Below are 20,563 nucleotides of genomic sequence, written 5' to 3' on the forward strand. Positions count from 1 at the left end.
ATGCCCCACACTAGATTAGAGCCAAGTATTTTCTATTTCGGATCTAATAAATATATTTATTTTAAAATCCTCAACCAAATATTTGTACTTAAATGTGTTAAACTCATTTCCATATATAAAACTAGAAAAGCAGAACTCGAGACAATTAAAGGTTTAAACACATTTAATGAACAAATAAATGAAGCTGGAAACAGTGGTGGGTCAGGGGAGTCCTGGAGGACACAGGAGGACACAGGAGGACACTGGAGGACACTGAAGGACACAGGAGGACACTGGGGGACACTGGAGGACAGTGGAGGACACAGGAGGACACTGGGGGACACTGGAGGACAGTGGAGGACACAGGAGGACACTGGGGGACACTGGAGGATGAGGAGTCACTTATAAACCAGGATAAAAAAGAAATATAAGTGACTTACATTGTAATGATTTCAAAATTCCCCATTTTCACCAATTTCACTAAATACAAAACTTACATCCTAAAAGAGAAAATAAAAGTGTTATAGCTCTATCTTGTGGTCACAAAGCAATATTACACCATTAATGTGATTCAGACAGCCCAGGGAATGTTCAGTTTATCAGCAGTTTTGATCATTTGATTATTATCTATTTGTTTTTGCTGCTTGCATACTGCCACAGTGCACTTTGGCAAAGATTATGTTACTTTAAATAGAATTAAAGCTGCAGGAGGCTCCCTCCTTTGTGACCACAACACAATGCACAGATTTGAAAAATGTATTTTTTGCTCCCTAATTGATTGTGTAATAGTCGTTTGGGTGATTGTTTCATAAATTTATAAAAGTGATCATTGTGGTTATATTTTACGACGGAGTATAAGGGTCACTTAAATAAAAAAATAAATAAAAAACGCTACGAGAAAAAAAGTCGTAATATTACGAGAATAAAGTTGTATTTTTATGAGAGTATAGGCTGCTGTGTGTGAATGAGTGACCAGTGCCTTATGAAGAATTTGGAGCATTTTGTTCAAATAAACTTTCAACTGGGGTTTATGCAGGATGAAATACTGTGTCTTTTATCCCACCATCACCACACTGTCATCAGTATAAGTACTTTGAAGGGACAATGCAAGCATTTCAGTTTGTTTAGTCGGAGGAACCAGACAGCAGCCTATATTCTCATAAAAATACAACTTTATTCTCGTAATATTATGACTTTTTCTGGCTTCGACTTTATTCTCGTAAAATTATGACTTTAATGTCGAAATGCTACGACTTTATTCTCGTAGCGCCCGCATATTTTATTTTATTTTTTTTTATTTAAGTGACCCTTATACTCTATTGTAAAATTTTAAGTAAAAGTTCACTTTTTCAGACATTCTGAATTGTTTTGTCTTGTGTGAATAATTTTGTAAAGTGTGCAAAAGATTTGCCAGGTTTATGAAAAGTTTCAGAAATGTGTCAAATCAACTGAAAAACACTATAAACTGTGTCCCACATATTTGACCTGACTCAGTCCCAGTTTGACCTCTGGCTCTGCTGACCTTTCTCATGTTTGCATCATGTTCCTCAAAGTCCTTGTCTCCAATGAGTGTATCAGCCACAGTGATGGAGAAGGTGTATCCAGCAAACATTTGCTCCATGGAGCACTGGAATACTTCCCTGACCGAGCTGATCCCAAACAGCCTCGGCAAGAACCTGTGAAAACTAAATTATGTGCTAAAAGTGAGAGTGAGGTCTGTCAAAATGAGGTCTTTACATCTAAAACAGAGAAGACTGTGGCACTGGACATTTGTGATGCAGCACCATCCCCTGTGTGCAGACGGGGGGCATTTGAATCAGTTGTAAAGCTTTTTTGTCAAACCTGTGCACTGTGAAAAAAACAAAACTGGTGCGATAGCGCCCCCTAAAAAATAACAAATACATTTGTCGAAAAAATTATGGTTTCCAAAATGTTTATAAGATTTTATAGAAAATTCCATTCGGTCATCCCAATTAAAAAGTCAATGAAAATCATATTGTATTTTTAACTGTGTTTCCATGGTGATGTGTGAAAGCTCCAATGTTATTCTATAGGCTCTATCGGTCTATTCTATTTCCAATTAATGACACAAATATTACTAGGATGGAAGAATGTGAAATTTGCCGCAATGAGTCTTTGTGTCATTCTGATCAAAAAAGTCAATAGGACGTTTTGTTGCACTGTGTTGCCATGGCAATGCACAGAAGCACTCCTTATGCTAATGACAAAATGTCTTGTGTTTTTTAAATTTCAAAGTAATAAAAAAACGTATTTCTTAGTTAGAACTTTGTTGACTTTGTTTAGTGACAAGTCCAGCCCAAAGCTACAATAACACAGAGACGAGTGGTGCACCAACCCGATGGAACACTGGCTCAGTCTCAGCTTGTTAATTTTCAACGCCCTTCGAGACAACTGTTGTTGTGATTTTGGGCGTTACAAAAATAAATGAATTGAATTGAATTGAATTTTGCACAATATCAAATATGTTTAGGAAATTATTTTTGCTTTTACCATATCTTAAATTATATTAGTATAATATCGTATAGTATCATTATTTATACTATAACTTATTACCTTAATTAAAAACATGTCTTCTTACTGTTTTAGTCAGTAGTTCCATAATTATCGGTTTCTGTAAAAAATAAAATAAAATAAAAAAAGGGCTTCAAAGTGAATTAATTCTTTAATTTAAATTACTTTTCTGTATTATATTTTTGCCCACGACTTTCTCTCATTATATTGTATCTGTGCAGTGTGAGTTCAGTGAAGTGAGTCAGTTTCAGTTCAGTCTGAGGAGGTTTTTGTACGAGTCTTTTTCACTGTGTGAATGCGTCATACTTGTTAGCATCAAATACACCCTTACAGTGATACACAGCAAAGTCTTCAGGCTGAACTCCACTGATGGTCAGAGTGAAATCAGACCCAGATCCACTGCCTGAAAAACGACTGGGGACATCTGAAGCTCGGTTAGACGTATAATATATAAGAGCTTTAGGAGGCTCTCCATCTCTCTGTTGGTACCACCATAAGTAGTGCCCATAGCTACTGTGATAGTACACATTTACACTGGTGGTACAGCGTATAGTGACCGTGTCCCCCAGGGCGGCCCTCACTGCTCCAGCCTGACTCACTGTCACCTCTCCTCTGGACTCTGAACACACAAACACAAAACACCTGATGGTTTAGTCTGGTTGGTCTCAGAGGGACAGATGTGGACAGAGGACAGCAGTGGGACTCTCTGGACTTTACCTGTGAAGCAGCAGCAGAGGACAGTCCACATGAGGACGCACACCAGAGTCATGTTGATGAGGAGCTGGTATGTGGCTTGTGTTGTCATGAGTGCACCTCTCAGGACTATAAAGTGTTCCACTGGACCATGCGGCTGTTCATGCAAAGTGTGTGTCTATGGAAATGAGACTCCCACAGAGACATGGAGCAGACTGAACAGCTGCAGGGTCTGTGTCATCAGAACCAGACCAACACTGTGTCCAGTTTAGGGTCAGATGATAAAGTGTCTCATTTATGTTCACATCTGTCATATACTGGGGAAAAATAAAACAAACATGCAGATAGTAGCTTTAGTCAGGATTATAAATAAATAAATAAATAAATACTAATAGTTTAGAGATTTTACTCATATGTGAAATAAAGTAACTGTAAGTCTAAGACAGGCCAAAGCTAAAGTCTTCATAGATGTAATAGAAAATGCAAAAGACAATGGTAAAATTATTTGAAGATGAACAAGTAATTACAGGCTTAAAAAACTCAAAAGCTTTTGATGCAATTGTTCTACATTTAAAAAGAACTGAAGGATCCTCTTGTCTAACCAATCACCCCTCTCCTCAACATGTCCTTTCTACATTCGGTTGTCCCAGTTGATTGGAAAGTAGCTGCGGTAACACCAGTTTTTAAATCAGGCGCTAAAACAGACATGGCTCATTATCGGCCTATAAGTGTACTTCCTGTTATATCTAAAATAGCTGAGAAGTGAGTGGTCAAACTTCTGTTCATTTATAAAACACCAAACCCTCATTACATCCTCTACAGTTTGAGTTTCGTACCCATCTCTCCACAGACACTGCCCTGTGTGTGTTAACAGAAAACATAAACAGGTTATTTGACAGGAGTCCCTGTGTTGGGGCCGTCTTCTTGGATTTGAGGAAAGCCTTCGACTCTGTAAACTGTCAGATTGTGCTGTCCAGGTTGACTCAGTTTAACATCTCCAGTCAAGTTCTTCAGTGGTTTACATCACATCTGTCCCACAGGAAACAGTATGTGGTTGTCGATGGTGTAAAACATTTGTGTTTAGATTGTGATGTTGGAGTCCCACAGGGGTCGATCCTTGGGCCGGTTTTATTCTCCCTCTTTATCTGTAACTTACCAAATGCTTGTCCAAATGTATTCTCACAGAAGTATGAGGATGATGCAGTCATCTACACTCAAGACAAAAACATTCAACAAACTGCTGATGACCTCACAGTTGCCTTATCATTTGTGCATAACTGGCTTAAGGACTCGTGTCTCTTGTTAAACACCACAAAAACAGTCTGTTTGTACTTCTCAAAACGTCACACTGAACTAAAGCAATCAAATGACTTTATTAACGTAGTAGAACTCGATCAGATCCAAGAATTTAAATACCTTGAAGTTATCCTTGACCCAACACTGTCCTCCAAAAGTCACATAAGAAAAGTGTTCCAGATAATTCGATTTAATCATCAGAAATTTTGTCACATTCAGAATAACTTAAACATGAGCGCTGCTAAAACTTTTTTCTCTTCTCTAAGATCATCTCCCACATAGACTATTGTTTAACTACTTGGTCTCTTGCCCCACAACACTTAAAACCATTGAAAACCTCTATAAAAGAGGTCTCAAAATACTTGATAAAAACCCCATTTCCCACCGTCACTGTCACGTTCTGAAAAAGCACAGACTATATGACTTTAACAACATGGTCAACCTTAAAAGAGCTTGTCTAATTTATAAAGTCCTACACTCCCTCGCAGCACCACCGTTAAAGGAGAACATTAAATATAAAGACAATTTAGCAAAGACCACACCAGCCACCACCAGAGGTGACCTGAGACTTTTCTATAGAGACATGTGGGGGCAAAATGAAATGTAATTATCTTGAATGAGTGGCCAAACTGACTGAAATACTGTAAACTGTGCAGTGAGTGTAATGTGCAATTTTTTATTTTGTCCTTTTGTGATCCAGCCCTTGGGACAATGGATGGAAATGATCCTGTGGCTATAATCCGATGTGTTTACATTCATGTTGAATCATTTTTGTTCATTAGCATGCATTGTCCCAATCAAATAAATAAATAAATAGTTAATATGAATTTGTCATTTCAGTGTCATTTCTGATAAAGTATATTGTAGTATAGTATAAAGTAATAATTTGATTGTGATTGTGTGTGTATGTGTGTGTGTGGGTGTGTGTGTGTGTTGTATATGTTTTAGAGTGAGATTATAGATTTATTAAATCATATTCTCGAAATGTTTTATCATCAAATGTAACAGACCTTGTGGATTTCCCCAGGGGTGTGTTTTGGCTCCTTATGTATTTCATCAAACATAAATATTTATACATTTTATAGAAATGATGTGACCTGTTTTTTTTTTTGTTTGTTTTTTTTTTTGTTGTTTGTTTTTTGCTGTATTAATTAACTGTTGGAGAGAAAGAGTAAAAATAAATGACTATGAAAATAAACAGTTTTTTTTTTTAATGATTTGCTAATATGAGGTATTTCTGATTTGTGTGTGTGCCAAAGTTAAATCATTTTTGTTTGTTGTTGTCGAGACCTTTTTTAACATGTGCATCATTTATTTTATTATTTTTGTTTTCCTGAACATTTAATCTTTTTAAGTTGATTCTAAACATGAGCCATTTTTCAGTTGTTTTCGAGTCTCTGTACAGCTGAATGGTTTTGTCGCAGTCTCTGAACGGCAGCAGGTTTTTGTACGACGCCTCCATGAGTTTGTATCACTGTGGTACACGTTCGGTGGAGGAACTAGACTGGAGCCCAACTGTAAGTCATCTCTTTATGTTTACTTTAAATGATATTCTTATTATTTCTGTGTTTCATGTGTTTGTTTCTGAAGCTGAAGTTGATTTTATTTCTTACATTTATGGATGTATTGTTAAAATGTCCAGTATCTTGTTGGTAACACACGTCTTATATTATCCAGACAAACATGTAAGAAACAAAAACTTATTTTAATCTGTTGAAAGTTTTACAAAAAACTTTTTTTTTTTTTTTTTTTTTTTTTACGAAGATTTGGTTTATAAAGTAAAGATTTATCCACATTTTATTTGTAATAATCAAAATATGAAAGAGTAAATTTGATGTGAATTCAAAGTCTGGGGACTTTTCTCAGTTTATCTTTAGCTCTGAAACTTTTCTGTTGTTCTGCTTCAGTGGAGTCTTTCTGTCATAGTTCTGTTTTCACTCAGTTCAGACTAAAAGTAACTTCTTTTTTTTAAACAAATAGTATTTATTATACTAGAGTGTAATATAAATCAATATTTCTGATATAATTAAAAAATTTTATTTGCTTTTATCTTTTTGTAAATTCTGATTTATGTATTTATTTTAAAGTATGTCATAAAAATACACTTAACATATTTCCTAACAGAACTAAAGCCCCTCAGTCTCTCTGTGTAAGTGTTTGTGCTGTGTGTCCACAGTGGGCCGAGTGGAGCCCAGCCTCTGGGTGCTGCCCCCCTCCACAGAGGAGCTGGCCCAGGGGAAGGCCACCCTCGTGTGCCTGGCCAACAAGGGCTTCCCGTCAGACTGGAGCGTGTCCTGGAAGGTGTCCGGTGGTGGCGGGGAGCAGAGCCGGAGCCCCGCGGTGCTGCAAAAGGACGGCCACTACAGCTGGAGCAGCAGCCTGACGCTCTCTGCACAGCAGTGGAGGGAGGGGGGCGTGGCTGTGAGCTGTGAGGCCACACAGGGCTCCCAGAGTCCAGTGTCCCACACACTGAGCACACTGCAGTGTCTCCAGGACTGACACAGTCACTGGGATCAGCCTGCAGAGCGCCCTCTGCTGTCAGCTCACGCCTCTACAGCTGCTGCTACACTTGACCTACTGCAGCACACAGCCCTGTGTCCCAACTGGAGCTTCTGCTGAAAATAAACAGCTGCGCATCAAAAACAGATGATTTTTGTCAGTGTTTCTGTGAATATTATGCAGTTATTATATTTTATGAGCATGTTAATGATGAGCTGAGAAGAATAGTTTTAGTCTGAGGCATTTTAGACTTAACAAAGGCCTGTAAGTTCATGTAAACAGAATAAATACATAAATACAGTGATAATATATGGATATGGAGGAAATTATTGTCTGTATAAAGTTATGTTAGTTATGAATGTACCAGGTGAGGTCAAATACAGACTTATTTGGGTCTATTTTATTATAAATTATTTCTTCATGCACATTTACATGATTCTGAAAGATAATTCATATTTAATTTAATTGATCAAAACAATCATATTTAATGAAGCACAGTGGCAGACCAACACTGTCTCTGTTTGAGCATCAAATTTTAAAATGTAAATCATCCTAAAAGGCCTAGATAAGATGATTATATTGAATTGTTTTAAATTTAAAATAATTATTATTTTATATTCACCGCATTATTCATTTAATACAAAAAAAATAATATTTTCATTTAAATTACTTAAAGATTGTATTGTATATTTTGTTGCTAATGACAAGGTTTGTAAAAATATTTCCTTTATTCAGTTTATACCTGGTATTATTATTATTATTATTATTATTATTATTATTATTATTATTATTATTATTATTATTATTATTATTATTATTATCATTATTATTATTATTATATAACAAAATATTTTTTCCTTTCCTATGTCTTATATTATAATGTATTCTATTAATGCTTTATTGTATCATTATTTATACTGCAACTTCTTACTTTAATTAAAAACATGTCTACTTACTGTTACTCAATAGTTCCATAATTATTGGTTTCTGTAAAAAATGTGCTAAAAATGTATTAATTTAAATTACTTTTCTGTATTATATTTTTGCCCACGACTTTCTCTCATTATATTGTATCTGTGCAGTGTGAGTTCAGTGAAGTGAGTCAGTTTCAGTTCAGTCTGAGGAGGTTTTTGTACGAGTCTTTTTCACTGTGTGAACTGGTCATACTTCTTAACATCAAATTCACCCTTACAGTGATACACAGCAAAGTCTTCAGGCTGAACTCCACTGATGGTCAGAGTGAAATCAGACCCAGATCCACTGCCTGAGAAACGACTGGGGACATCTGAGACTCGGTTAGACGTACGATATATAAGAGCTTTAGGAGGCTCTCCATCTCTCTGTTGGTACCACCATAAGTAGTGCCCATAGCTACTGTGATAGTACACATTTACACTGGTGGTACAGCGTATAGTGACCGTGTCCCCCAGGGCGGCCCACACAAACACAAAACACCTGATGGTTTAGTCTGGTTGGTCTCAGAGGGACAGATGTGGACAGAGGACAGCAGTGGGACTCTCTGGACTTTACCTGTGAAGCAGCAGCAGAGGACAGTCCACATGAGGACGCACACCAGAGTCATGTTGATGAGGAGCTGGTATGTGGCTTGTGTTGTCATGAGTGCACCTCTCAGGACTATAAAGTGTTCCACTGGACCATGCGGCTGTTCATGCAAAGTGTGTGTCTATGGAAATGAGACTCCCACAGAGACATGGAGCGGACTGAACAGCTGCAGGGTCTGTGTCATCAGAACCAGACCAACACTGTGTCCAGTTTAGGGTCAGATGATAAAGTGTCTCATTCATGTTCACATCTGTCATATACTGGGGAAAAATAAAATAAACATGCAGATAGTAGCTTTAGTCAGGATTATAAATAAATAAATACTAATAGTTTAGAGATTTTACTCATATGTGAAATAAAGTAACTGTAAGTCTAAGACAGGCCAAAGCTAAAGTCTTCATAGATGTAATAGAAAATGCAAAAGACAATGGTAAAATTATTTGAAGATGAACAAGTAATTACAGGCTTAAAAAACTCAAAAGCTTTTGATGCAATTGGTCTAAATTTAAAAAAAAAAAATTGAAAGAACTGAAGGATCCTCTTGTCTAACCAATCACCCCTCTCCTCAACATATCCTTTCAACATTCGGTTGTCCCAGTTGATTGGAAAGTAGCTGCGGTAACACCAGTTTTAAAATCAGGCGCTAAAACAGACATGGCTCATTATCGGCCTATAAGTGTACTTCCTGTTATATCTAAAATAGCTGAGAAGTGAGTGGTCAAACTTCTTACTTCTCATTTATAAAACACCGAACCCTCATTACATCCTCTACAGTTTGAGTTTTGTACCCATCACTCCACAGACACTGCCCTGTGTGTGTTAACAGAAAACATAAACAGGTTATTTGACAGGAGTCCCTGTGTTGGGGCCGTCTTCTTGGATTTGAGGAAAGCCTTCGACTCTGTAAACTGTCAGATTGTGCTGTCCAGGTTGACTCAGTTTAACATCTCCAGTCAAGTTCTTCAGTGGTTTACATCACATCTGTCCCACAGGAAACAGTATGTGGTTGTCGATGGTGTAAAACGTTTGTGTTTAGATTGTGATGTTGGAGTCCCACAGGGGTCGATCCTTGGGCCGGTTTTATTCTCCCTCTTTATCAGTAACTTACCAAATGCTTGTCCAAATGTATTCTCACAGAAGTATGAGGATGATGCAGTCATCTACACTCAAGACAAAAACATTCAACAAACTGCTGATGACCTCACAGTTGCCTTATCTTTTGTGCATAACTGGCTTAAGGACTCGTGTCTCTTGTTAAACACCACAAAAACAGTCTGTTTGTACTTCTCAAAACGTCACACTGAACTAAAGCAATCAAATGACTTTATTAACGGAGTAGATCCAAGAATTTAAATACCTTGAAGTTATCCTTGACCCAACATTGTCCTCCAAAAGTCACATAAGAAAAGTGTTCCAGATAATTTGATTTAATCATCAGAATTTTTGTCACATTCAGAATAACTTAAACATGAGCGCTGCTAAAACTTATTTCTCCTCTATGATCATCTCCCACATAGACTATTGTTTCACTACTTGGTCTCTTGCCCCACAACACTTAAAACCATTGAAAACCTCTATAAAAGAGGCCTCAAAATACTTGATAAAAACCCAATTTCCCACCGTCACTGTCACGTTCTGAAAAAGCACAGACTACTGGACTTTAACAACATGGTCAACCTTAAAAGAGCTTGTCTAATTTATAAAGTCCTACACTCCCTCGCAGCACCACCGTTAAAGGAGAACATTAAATATAAAGACAATTTAGCAAAGACCACACGAGCCACCACCAGAGGTGACCTGAGACTTTTCTATAGAGACATGTGGGGGCAAAATGAAATGTAATTATCTTGAATGAGTGGCCAAACTGACTGAAATACTGTAAACTGTGCAGTGAGTGTAATGTGCAATTTTTTATTTTGTCCTTTTGTGATCCAGCCCTTGGGACAATGGATGGAAATGATCCTGTGGCTATAATCCGATGTGTTTACATTCATGTTGAATCATTTTTGTTCATTAGCATGCATTGTCCCAATCAAATAAATAAATAAATAGTTAATATGAATTTGTCATTTCAGTGTCATTTCTGATAAAGTATATTGTAGTATAGTATAAAGTAATAATTTGATTGTGATTGTGTGTGTATGTGTGTGTGTGGGTGTGTGTGTGTGTTGTATATGTTTTAGAGTGAGATTATAGATTTATTAAATCATATTCTCGAAATGTTTTATCATCAAATGTAACAGACCTTGTGGATTTCCCCAGGGGTGTGTTTTGGCTCCTTATGTATTTCGTCAAACATAAATATTTATACATTTTATAGAAATGATGTGACCTGTTTTTTTTTTTTTTGTTTTTTTTTTTGTTTTTTGTTTTGTTTTTTGCTGTATTAATTAATTGTTGGAGAGAAAGAGTAAAAATAAATGACTATGAAAATAAACTGTTTTTTTTTTTTAATGATTTGCTAATATGAGGTATTTCTGATTTGTGTGTGTGCCAAAGTTAAATCATTTTTGTTTGTTGTTGTCGAGACCTTTTTTAACATGTGCATCATTTATTTTATAATTTTTGTCTTCCTGAACATTTAATCTTTTTAAGTTGATTCTAAACATGAGCCATTTTTCAGTTGTTTTCGAGTCTCTGTACAGCTGAATGGTTTTGTCGCAGTCTCTGAACGGCAGCAGGTTTTTGTACGACGCCTCCATGAGTTTGTATCACTGTGGTACACGTTCGGTGGAGGAACTAGACTGGAGCCCAACTGTAAGTCATCTCTTTATGTTTACTTTAAATGATATTCTTATTATTTCTGTGTTTCATCTGTTTGTTTCTGAAGCTGAAGTTGATTTTATTTCTTACATTTATGGATGTATTGTTAAAATGTCCAGTATCTTGTTGGTAACACACGTCTTATATTATCCAGACAAACATGTAAGAAACAAAAACTTATTTTAATCTGTTGAAAGTTTTACAAAAAACTTTTTTTTTTTTTTTTTTTTACGAAGATTTGGTTTATAAAGTAAAGATTTATCCACATTTTATTTGTAATAATCAAAATATGAAAGAGTAAATTTGATGTGAATTCAAAGTCTGGGGACTTTTCTCAGTTTATCTTTAGCTCTGAAACTTTTCTGTCGTTCTGCTTCAGTGGAGTCTTTCTGTCATAGTTCTGTTTTCACTCAGTTCAGACTAAAAGTAACATTTCTTTTTTTTTTTTAAACAAATAGTCTTTATTATACTAGAGTGTAATATAAATCAGTATTTCTGATATAATTTTATTTTCCATTTGCTTTTATCTTTTGTGATTTATGTATTTATTTTAAAGTATGTCATAAAAATACACTTAACATATTTCCTAACAGAACTAAAGCCCCTCAGTCTCTCTGTGTAAGTGTTTGTGCTGTGTGTCCACAGTGGGCCGAGTGGAGCCCAGCCTCTGGGTGCTGCCCCCCTCCACAGAGGAGCTGGCCCAGGGGAAGGCCACCCTCGTGTGCCTGGCCAACAAGGGCTTCCCGTCAGACTGGAGCGTGTCCTGGAAGGTGTCCGGTGGTGGCGGGGAGCAGAGCCGGAGCCCCGCGGTGCTGCAAAAGGACGGCCACTACAGCTGGAGCAGCAGCCTGACGCTCTCTGCACAGCAGTGGAGGGAGGGGGGCGTGGCTGTGAGCTGTGAGGCCACACAGGGCTCCCAGAGTCCAGTGTCCCACACACTGAGCACACTGCAGTGTCTCCAGGACTGACACAGTCACTGGGATCAGCCTGCAGAGCGCCCTCTGCTGTCAGCTCACGCCTCTACAGCTGCTGCTACACTTGACCTGCTGCAGCACACAGCCCTGTGTCCCAACTGGAGCTTCTGCTGAAAATAAACAGCTGTGCATCAAAAACATGTTTGTGTCTTTATGTTATTTTAATATATTTACTATATAATTTTCTATCACAGACTTTAGTGTTTTGAATAAATGTAGGTCTGAGGTCAGGAGGAAATTATTGTCTGTATAAAGTTATGTTAGTTATGAATGTACCAGGTGAGGTCAAATACAGACTTATTTGGGTCTATTTTATTATAAATTATTTCTTCATGCACATCTACATGATTCTGAAAGATAATTCATATTTAAATTAATTGATTAAAACAATCCCATTTAATGAAGCACAGTGGCAGACCAACACTGTCTCTGTTTGAGCATCAAATTTTAAAATGTAAATCATCCTAAAAGGCTTAGATAAGATAATTATATTAAATTGTTTTACATTTAAAATAATTATTATTTTATATTCACTGCATTATTCAGTTTTAGATGAAAAATAATATTTACAGTTAAATTAGTGAAAGATTGTATTGTATAGTCTATTGTAATGTATGTTTTGTTACTAATGACAAGGGTGTAAAAATATTGTGTAAAAATATTTCCTTTATTCAGGTTATACCTGGTATTATTATTATCATGATCATTATTGTTATTATTATTATTATTATGTAACAAATTATTTTTGCTTTTCCTATGTCTTATATTATAATGTGTTTTATTCAATTATAATATATTATAGTATCATTATTTATACTGCAACTTCTTACTTTAATTAAAAACATGTCTACTTACTGTTACTCAATAGTTCCATAATTATTGGTTTCTGTAAAAAATGTGCCAAAAAATAATTAATTTAAATTGCTTTTCTGTATGTTTTTGCCCACGACTTTCTCTCATTATATTGTATCTGTGCAGTGTGAGTTCAGTGAAGTGAGTCAGTTTCAGTTCAGTCTGAGGAGGTTTTTGTACGAGTCTTTTTCACTGTGTGAACTGGTCATAACGGGAAGCATCAAATTCACCCTCACAGTGATACACAGCAAAGTCTTCAGGCTGAACTCCACTGATGGTCAGAGTGAAATCAGACCCAGATCCACTGCCTGAAAAACGACTGGGGACATCTGAGGCTCGAGTAGATGCAAGATATATAAGAGCTTTAGGAGGCTCTCCATCTTTCTGTTGGTACCAGTGTAAATAGTGACCATAGCTACTGAGATAGAACACATTTACACTGGTGGTACAGCGTATAGTGACCGTGTCCCCCAGGGCGGCCCTCACTGCTCCAGCCTGACTCACTGTCACCTCTCCTCTGGACTCTGAACACACAAACACAAAACACCTGATGGTTTAGTCTGGTTGGTCTCAGAGGGACAGATGTGGACAGAGGACAGCGGTGGGACTCTCTGGACTTTACCTGTGAAGCAGCAGCAGAGGACAGTCCACATGAGGACGCACACCAGAGTCATGTTGATGAGGAGCTGGTATGTGGCTTGTGTTGTCATGAGTGCACCTCTCAGGACTATAAAGTGTTCCACTGGACCATGCGGCTGTTCATGCAAAGTGTGTGTCTATGGAAATGAGACTCCCACAGAGACATGGAGCGGACTGAACAGCTGCAGGGTCTGTGTCATCAGAACCAGACCAACACTGTGTCCAGTTTAGGGTCAGATGATAAAGTGTCTCATTCATGTTCACATCTGTCATATACTGGGGAAAAATAAAATAAACATGCAGATAGTAGCTTTAGTCAGGATTATAAATAAATAAATACTAATAGTTTAGAGATTTTACTCATATGTGAAATAAAGTAACTGTAAGTCTAAGACAGGCCAAAGCTAAAGTCTTCATAGATGTAATAGAAAATGCAAAAGACAATGGTAAAATTATTTGAAGATGAACAAGTAATTACAGGCTTAAAAAACTCAAAAGCTTTTGATGCAATTGGTCTAAATTTAAAAAAAAAAAATTGAAAGAACTGAAGGATCCTCTTGTCTAACCAATCACCCCTCTCCTCAACATATCCTTTCAACATTCGGTTGTCCCAGTTGATTGGAAAGTAGCTGCGGTAACACCAGTTTTAAAATCAGGCGCTAAAACAGACATGGCTCATTATCGGCCTATAAGTGTACTTCCTGTTATATCTAAAATAGCTGAGAAGTGAGTGGTCAAACTTCTTACTTCTCATTTATAAAACACCGAACCCTCATTACATCCTCTACAGTTTGAGTTTTGTACCCATCACTCCACAGACACTGCCCTGTGTGTGTTAACAGAAAACATAAACAGGTTATTTGACAGGAGTCCCTGTGTTGGGGCCGTCTTCTTGGATTTGAGGAAAGCCTTCGACTCTGTAAACTGTCAGATTGTGCTGTCCAGGTTGACTCAGTTTAACATCTCCAGTCAAGTTCTTCAGTGGTTTACATCACATCTGTCCCACAGGAAACAGTATGTGGTTGTCGATGGTGTAAAACGTTTGTGTTTAGATTGTGATGTTGGAGTCCCACAGGGGTCGATCCTTGGGCCGGTTTTATTCTCCCTCTTTATCAGTAACTTACCAAATGCTTGTCCAAATGTATCCTCACAGAAGTATGAGGATGATGCAGTCATCTACACTCAAGACAAAAACATTCAACAAACTGCTGATGACCTCACAGTTGCCTTATCATTTGTGCATAACTGGCTTAAGGACTCGTGTCTCTTGTTAAACACCACAAAAACAGTCTGTTTGTACTTCTCAAAACGTCACACTGAACTAAAGCAATCAAATGACTTTATTAACGGAGTAGAACTCGATCAGATCCAAGAATTTAAATACCTTGAAGTTATCCTTGACCCAACACTGTCCTCCAAAAGTCACATAAGAAAAGTGTTCCAGATAATTCGATTTAATCATCAGAAATTTTGTCACATTCAGAATAACTTAAACATGAGCGCTGCTAAAACTTATTTCTCCTCTATGATCATCTCCCACATAGACTATTGTTTCACTACTTGGTCTCTTGCCCCACAACACTTAAAACCATTGAAAACCTCTATAAAAGAGGCCTCAAAATACTTGATAAAAACCCCATTTCCCACCGTCACTGTCACGTTCTGAAGAAGCACAGACTATATGACTTTAACAACATGGTCAACCTTAAAAGAGCTTGTCTAATTTATAAAGTCCTACACTCCCTCGCAGCACCACCGTTAAAGGAGAACATTAAATATAAAGACAATTTAGCAAAGACCACACGAGCCACCACCAGAGGTGACCTGAGACTTTTCTATAGAGACATGTGGGGGCAAAATGAAATGTAATTATCTTGAATGAGTGGCCAAACTGACTGAAATACTGTAAACTGTGCAGTGAGTGTAATGTGCAATTTTTTATTTTGTCCTTTTGTGATCCAGCCCTTGGGACAATGGATGGAAATGATCCTGTGGCTATAATCCGATGTGTTTACATTCATGTTGAATCATTTTTGTTCATTAGCATGCATTGTCCCAATCAAATAAATAAATAAATAGTTAATATGAATTTGTCATTTCAGTGTCATTTCTGATAAAGTATATTGTAGTATAGTATAAAGTAATAATTTGATTGTGATTGTGTGTGTGTGGGGGTGTGTGTGTGGGTGTGTGTGTGTGTGTGTGTGTGTGTGTTGTATATGTTTTAGAGTGAGATTATAGATTTATTAAATCATATTCTCGAAATGTTTTATCATCAAATGTAACAGACCTTGTGGATTTCCCCAGGGGTGTGTTTTGGCTCCTTATGTATTTCATCAAACATAAACATTTATACATTTTATAGAAATGATGTGACCTGTTTGTTTTTTTTTTTTGTTTTTTTTTGTTTTTTGTTTTTTGCTGTATTAATTAATTGTTGGAGAGAAAGAGTAAAAATAAATGACTATGAAAATAAACATTTTTTTTTAATGATTTGCTAATATGAGGTATTTCTGATTTGTGTGTGTGCCAAAGTTAAATCATTTTTGTTTGTTGTTGTCGAGACATTTTTTAACATGTGCATCATTTATTTTATTATTTTTGTCTTCCTGAACTTTTAATCTTTTTGAATTGATTCTAAACATGAGCCATTTTTCAGTTGTTTTCGAGTCTCTGTACAGCTGAATGGTTTTGTCGCAGTCTCTGAACGGCAGCAGGTTTTTGTACGACGCCTCCATGAGTTTGTATCACTGTGGTACACGTTCGGTGGAGGAACTAGACTGGAGCCCAACTGTAAGTCGTCTCTTTATGTTTACTTTAATTGATATTCTTATTATTTCTGTGTTTCATGTGTTTGTTTCTGAAGCTGAAGTTGATTTTATTTCTTACATTTATGGATGTATTGTTAAAATGTCCAGTATCTTGTTGGTAACACACGTCTTATATTATCCAGAAAAACATGTAAGAAACAAAAACTTATTTTAATCTGTTGAAAGTTTTACAAAAAACTTTTCTTTTTTTTTTTTTTTTTAACGAAGATTTGGTTTATAAAGTAAAGATTTATCCACATTTTATTTGTAATAATCAAAATATGAAAGAGTAAATTTGATGTGAATTCAAAGTCTGGGGACTTTTCTCAGTTTATCTTTAGCTCTGAAACTTTTATGTCGTTCTGCTTCAGTGGAGTCTTTCTGTCATAGTTCTGTTTTCACTCAGTTCAGACTAAAACTAATATTTCTTTTTTAAAAACAAATAGTCTTTATTATACTAGAGTGTAATATAAATCAATATTTCTGATATAATTTTATTTTCCATTTGCTTTTATCTTTTGTGATTTATGTATTTATTTTAAAGTATGTCATAAAAATACACTTAACATATTTCCTAACAGAACTAAAGCCCCTCAGTCTCTCTGTGTAAGTGTTTGTGCTGTGTGTCCACAGTGGGCCGAGTGGAGCCCAGCCTCTGGGTGCTGCCCCCCTCCACAGAGGAGCTGGCCCAGGGGAAGGCCACCCTCGTGTGCCTGGCCAACAAGGGCTTCCCGTCAGACTGGAGCGTGTCCTGGAAGGTGTCCGGTGGTGGCGGGGAGCAGAGCCGGAGCCCCGCGGTGCTGCAAAAGGACGGCCACTACAGCTGGAGCAGCAGCCTGACGCTCTCTGCACAGCAGTGGAGGGAGGGGGGCGTGGCTGTGAGCTGTGAGGCCACACAGGGCTCCCAGAGTCCAGTGTCCCACACACTGAGCACACTGCAGTGTCTCCAGGACTGACACAGTCACTGGGATCAGCCTGCAGAGCGCCCTCTGCTGTCAGCTCACGCCTCTACAGCTGCTGCTACACTTGACCTACTGCAGCACACAGCCCTGTGTCCCAACTGGAGCTTCTGCTGAAAATAAACAGCTGTGCATCAAAAACAGATGATTTTTGTCAGTGTTTCTGTGAATATTATGCAGTTATTATATTTTATGAGCATGTTAATGATGAGCTGAGAAGAATAGTTTTAGTCTGAGGCATTTTAGACTTAACAAAGGCCTGTAAATTCATGTAAACAGAATAAATAAATAAATAAATAAATAAATAAATAAATAAATAAATAAATAAATAAAAAAATAAATAAAAAAATAAATAAATAAATAAATAAATAAATAAATACACTGATAATATATGGATATGGAGGAAATTATTGTCTGTATAAAGTTATGTTAGTTATGAATGTACCAGGTGAGGTCAAATACAGACTTAATTGGGTCTATTTTATTGTAAATTATTTCTTCATGCACATCTACATGATTCTGAAAGATAATTCATTTTTAATTTAATTGATCAAAACAATCCCATTTAATGAAGCACAGTGGCAGACCAACACTGTCTCTGTTTGAGCATCAAATTTTAAAATGTAAATCATCCTAAAAGGCCTAGATAAGATGATTATATTAAATTGTTTTAAATTTAAAATAATTATTATTTTATATTCACTGCATTATTCATTTTAGACAAAAAAAATAAATAAATTCAGTTAAATTACTTAAAGATTGTATTGTATATTTTGTTGCTAATGACAAGGTTTGTAAAAATATTTCCTTTATTCAGTTTATACCTGGTATTATTATTATTATTATTATTATTATTATTATTATTATTATTATTATTATTATTATTATTATGTAACAAAATATTTTTTCCTTTCCTATGTCTTATATTATAATGTATTCTATTAATGCTTTATTGTATCATTATTTATACTGCAACTTCTTACTTTAATTAAAAACATGTCTACTTACTGTTACTCAATAGTTCCATAATTATTGGTTTCTGTAAAAAATGTGCTAAAAATGTATTAATTTAAATTACTTTTCTGCATTATATTTTTGCCCACGACTTTCTCTCATTATATTGTATCTGTGCAGTGTGAGTTCAGTGAAGTGAGTCAGTTTCAGTTCAGTCTGTGGAGGTTTTTGTACGAGTCTTTTTCACTGTGTGAATGCGTCATACTTGTTAGCATCAAATTCACCCTTACAATAATACACAGCAAAGTCTTCAGGCTGAACTCCACTGATGGTCAGAGTGAAATCAGACCCAGATCCACTGCCTGAAAAACGACTGGGGACATCTGAAGCTCGGTTAGACGTATGATATATAAGAGCTTTAGGAGGCTCTCCATCTTTCTGTTGGTACCAGTGTAAATAGTGACCATAGCTACTGTGATAGTACACATTTACACTGGTGGTACAGCGTATAGTGACCGTGTCCCCCAGGGCGGCCCTCACTGCTCCAGCCTGACTCACTGTCACCTCTCCTCTGGACTCTGAACACACAAACACAAAACACCTGATGGTTTAGTCTGGTTGGTCTCAGAGGGACAGATGTGGACAGAGGACAGCAGTGGGACTCTCTGGACTTTACCTGTGAAGCAGCAGCAGAGGACAGTCCACATGAGGACGCACACCAGAGTCATGTTGATGAGGAGCTGGTATGTGGCTTGTGTTGTCATGAGTGCACCTCTCAGGACTATAAAGTGTTCCACTGGACCATGCGGCTGTTCATGCAAAGTGTGTGTTTATGGAAATGAGACTCCCACAGAGACATGGAGCGGACTGAACAGCTGCAGGGTCTGTGTCATCAGAACCAGACCAACACTGTGTCCAGTTTAGGGTCATATTTTAAATGCTTCATGGAAGGCCCCAGGGAAGTGTTTTCTCCCCTTTTTATTTTAAAATCCAATGTATTTTTTTTCTTTGATTTCTCTTATTGATTTGATCTTTACTTTTGTCTTGTAGTAGAATAATATTATTGGAGCTGAACTGTAAGTCATCTCTTTACATTAACTTACTAACTAAATTATAATTTTATTGTTTCTATTTTTCGTTTGTATATTTTTGAAGCCTAAGTGTATTTTACTTCTTACATTTTTGGATATATTGTTAAAATGCCCAATTGCTATAAGGCACGGGTTAGCCTCATATTATGCCGTCAAAAATCATCCTCATAAGATCATAATGTTTTGATACACATTTTATTTCTATGTAATAATCAAAATTAAGAGACAATTTGATGTGAATTCTTGTTCAAAGTCTGGGGACTTTTCTCAGTTTATCTTTAGCTCTGAAACTTTTCTGTTGTTCTGCTTCAGTGGAGTCTTTCTGTCATAGTTCTGTTTTCACTCAGTTCAGGCTAAAAGTAACATTTATAAAATACACTTTCTGTATGTCTTAACAGCACTAAATCCCCAAGTGCAGACCCTTCCTGACAAAAAAGCTGGCCCAAGGGAAGGCTACCCTCATGTGCCTTGTCAAAAAGGTCTTCCCGTCAGGCTGTAGTATGTCCTGGAAGGTGCGTAGTGCTGAGTGATTGGGGAGCTTTTTTTCTAGCTCCAAGTTTTGTGGTCAAGAAATTTTGTAAAAAATTGCAAGCCTTTGCTGGGCTGCTCCAGGAACATCCTCAACCCTCTGCAGATATCCTCCTGATATCTGCAGAGGGTTGAGCTCCTGCCAACAAAGACACTGTACGAAGACAGGCCAGGATGTTGTGAAAGACAGCCAGGGTCCAGCGGGTCATCATACGCCTGCTGCTGTAGGCACCAACTATTTCCAGATTGTCAACACTGCCTTTGTTGAGGTTGTAGCACCTCCCGATCTCCTAGAGCAGAGCAGACCCACCAAGGCTGGAAACTGAATGGTACTGGAAAGGCACATGGGAGAAGGAGGCATCACATTACAGTTATGCACATTGGCTGGAGGCTCTGAGAGAAGATCACAGCAACCTCCATGAACAGAATCC

At 37.0% G+C, this 20,563-nt stretch overlaps 1 protein-coding gene and 5 gene segments (V, D, J or C); 3 read left to right on the forward strand and 3 right to left on the reverse strand.

The window, feature by feature from the left end:
* Window positions 1-201: 201 nt before the first annotated feature.
* On the reverse strand, window positions 202-3,312 carry LOC129456239 (uncharacterized). The gene is made up of 5 exons (XM_055221687.1): window positions 3,229-3,312; window positions 2,818-3,130; window positions 1,486-1,655; window positions 477-479; window positions 202-362 (listed from the first exon to the last, which is right to left on the reverse strand). Exons 1-5 carry the CDS (start codon window positions 3,278-3,280, stop codon window positions 202-204), a joined length of 699 nt encoding a protein of 232 aa, XP_055077662.1. The 5' UTR covers window positions 3,281-3,312.
* Window positions 3,313-5,726: 2,414 nt separating this feature from the next.
* Window positions 5,727-7,071, forward strand: LOC117370146 (Ig kappa-b4 chain C region-like). The segment is given in 3 exon segments: window positions 5,727-5,731; window positions 5,884-6,017; window positions 6,677-7,071. Coding segments are annotated over 3 exon segments (462 nt in total).
* Window positions 7,072-8,489: 1,418 nt separating this feature from the next.
* LOC117370152 (Ig kappa-b4 chain C region-like) lies at window positions 8,490-12,365 on the forward strand. The segment is given in 3 exon segments: window positions 8,490-8,596; window positions 11,186-11,319; window positions 11,971-12,365. Coding segments are annotated over 3 exon segments (564 nt in total).
* Window positions 12,366-13,316: 951 nt separating this feature from the next.
* On the reverse strand, window positions 13,317-13,857 carry LOC117388375 (Ig kappa chain V region 120-like). The segment is given in 2 exon segments: window positions 13,317-13,675; window positions 13,774-13,857. Coding segments are annotated over 2 exon segments (387 nt in total).
* A 2,435-nt stretch (window positions 13,858-16,292) lies between these two features.
* On the forward strand, window positions 16,293-17,628 carry LOC117370160 (Ig kappa-b4 chain C region-like). The segment is given in 3 exon segments: window positions 16,293-16,297; window positions 16,450-16,583; window positions 17,234-17,628. Coding segments are annotated over 3 exon segments (462 nt in total).
* Window positions 17,629-18,756: 1,128 nt separating this feature from the next.
* Window positions 18,757-19,272, reverse strand: LOC117370168 (Ig kappa chain V region 120-like). The segment is given in 2 exon segments: window positions 18,757-19,091; window positions 19,190-19,272. Coding segments are annotated over 2 exon segments (387 nt in total).
* Window positions 19,273-20,563: the final 1,291 nt, after the last annotated feature.

This window comes from Periophthalmus magnuspinnatus, chromosome 1 (assembly GCF_009829125.3).
Source record: "Periophthalmus magnuspinnatus isolate fPerMag1 chromosome 1, fPerMag1.2.pri, whole genome shotgun sequence".
Taxonomy (NCBI): domain Eukaryota; kingdom Metazoa; phylum Chordata; class Actinopteri; order Gobiiformes; family Gobiidae; genus Periophthalmus; species Periophthalmus magnuspinnatus.

Coding starts and splice junctions, on each gene's coding strand:
- LOC129456239 (XM_055221687.1), bottom strand. CDS start 3,280: ATGACTCTGGTGTGCGTCCTCATGTGGACTGTCCTCTGCTGCTGCTTC. Junction 3,131..3,228: donor CCTCTGCTGCTGCTTCACAG/GTAAAGTCCAGA, acceptor TTGTGTGTTCAG/AGTCCAGAGGAGAGGTGACA. Junction 1,656..2,817: donor GGTGTATTTGATGCTAACAA/GTATGACGCATT, acceptor TAGTTTTCACAG/GTTCTTGCCGAGGCTGTTTG.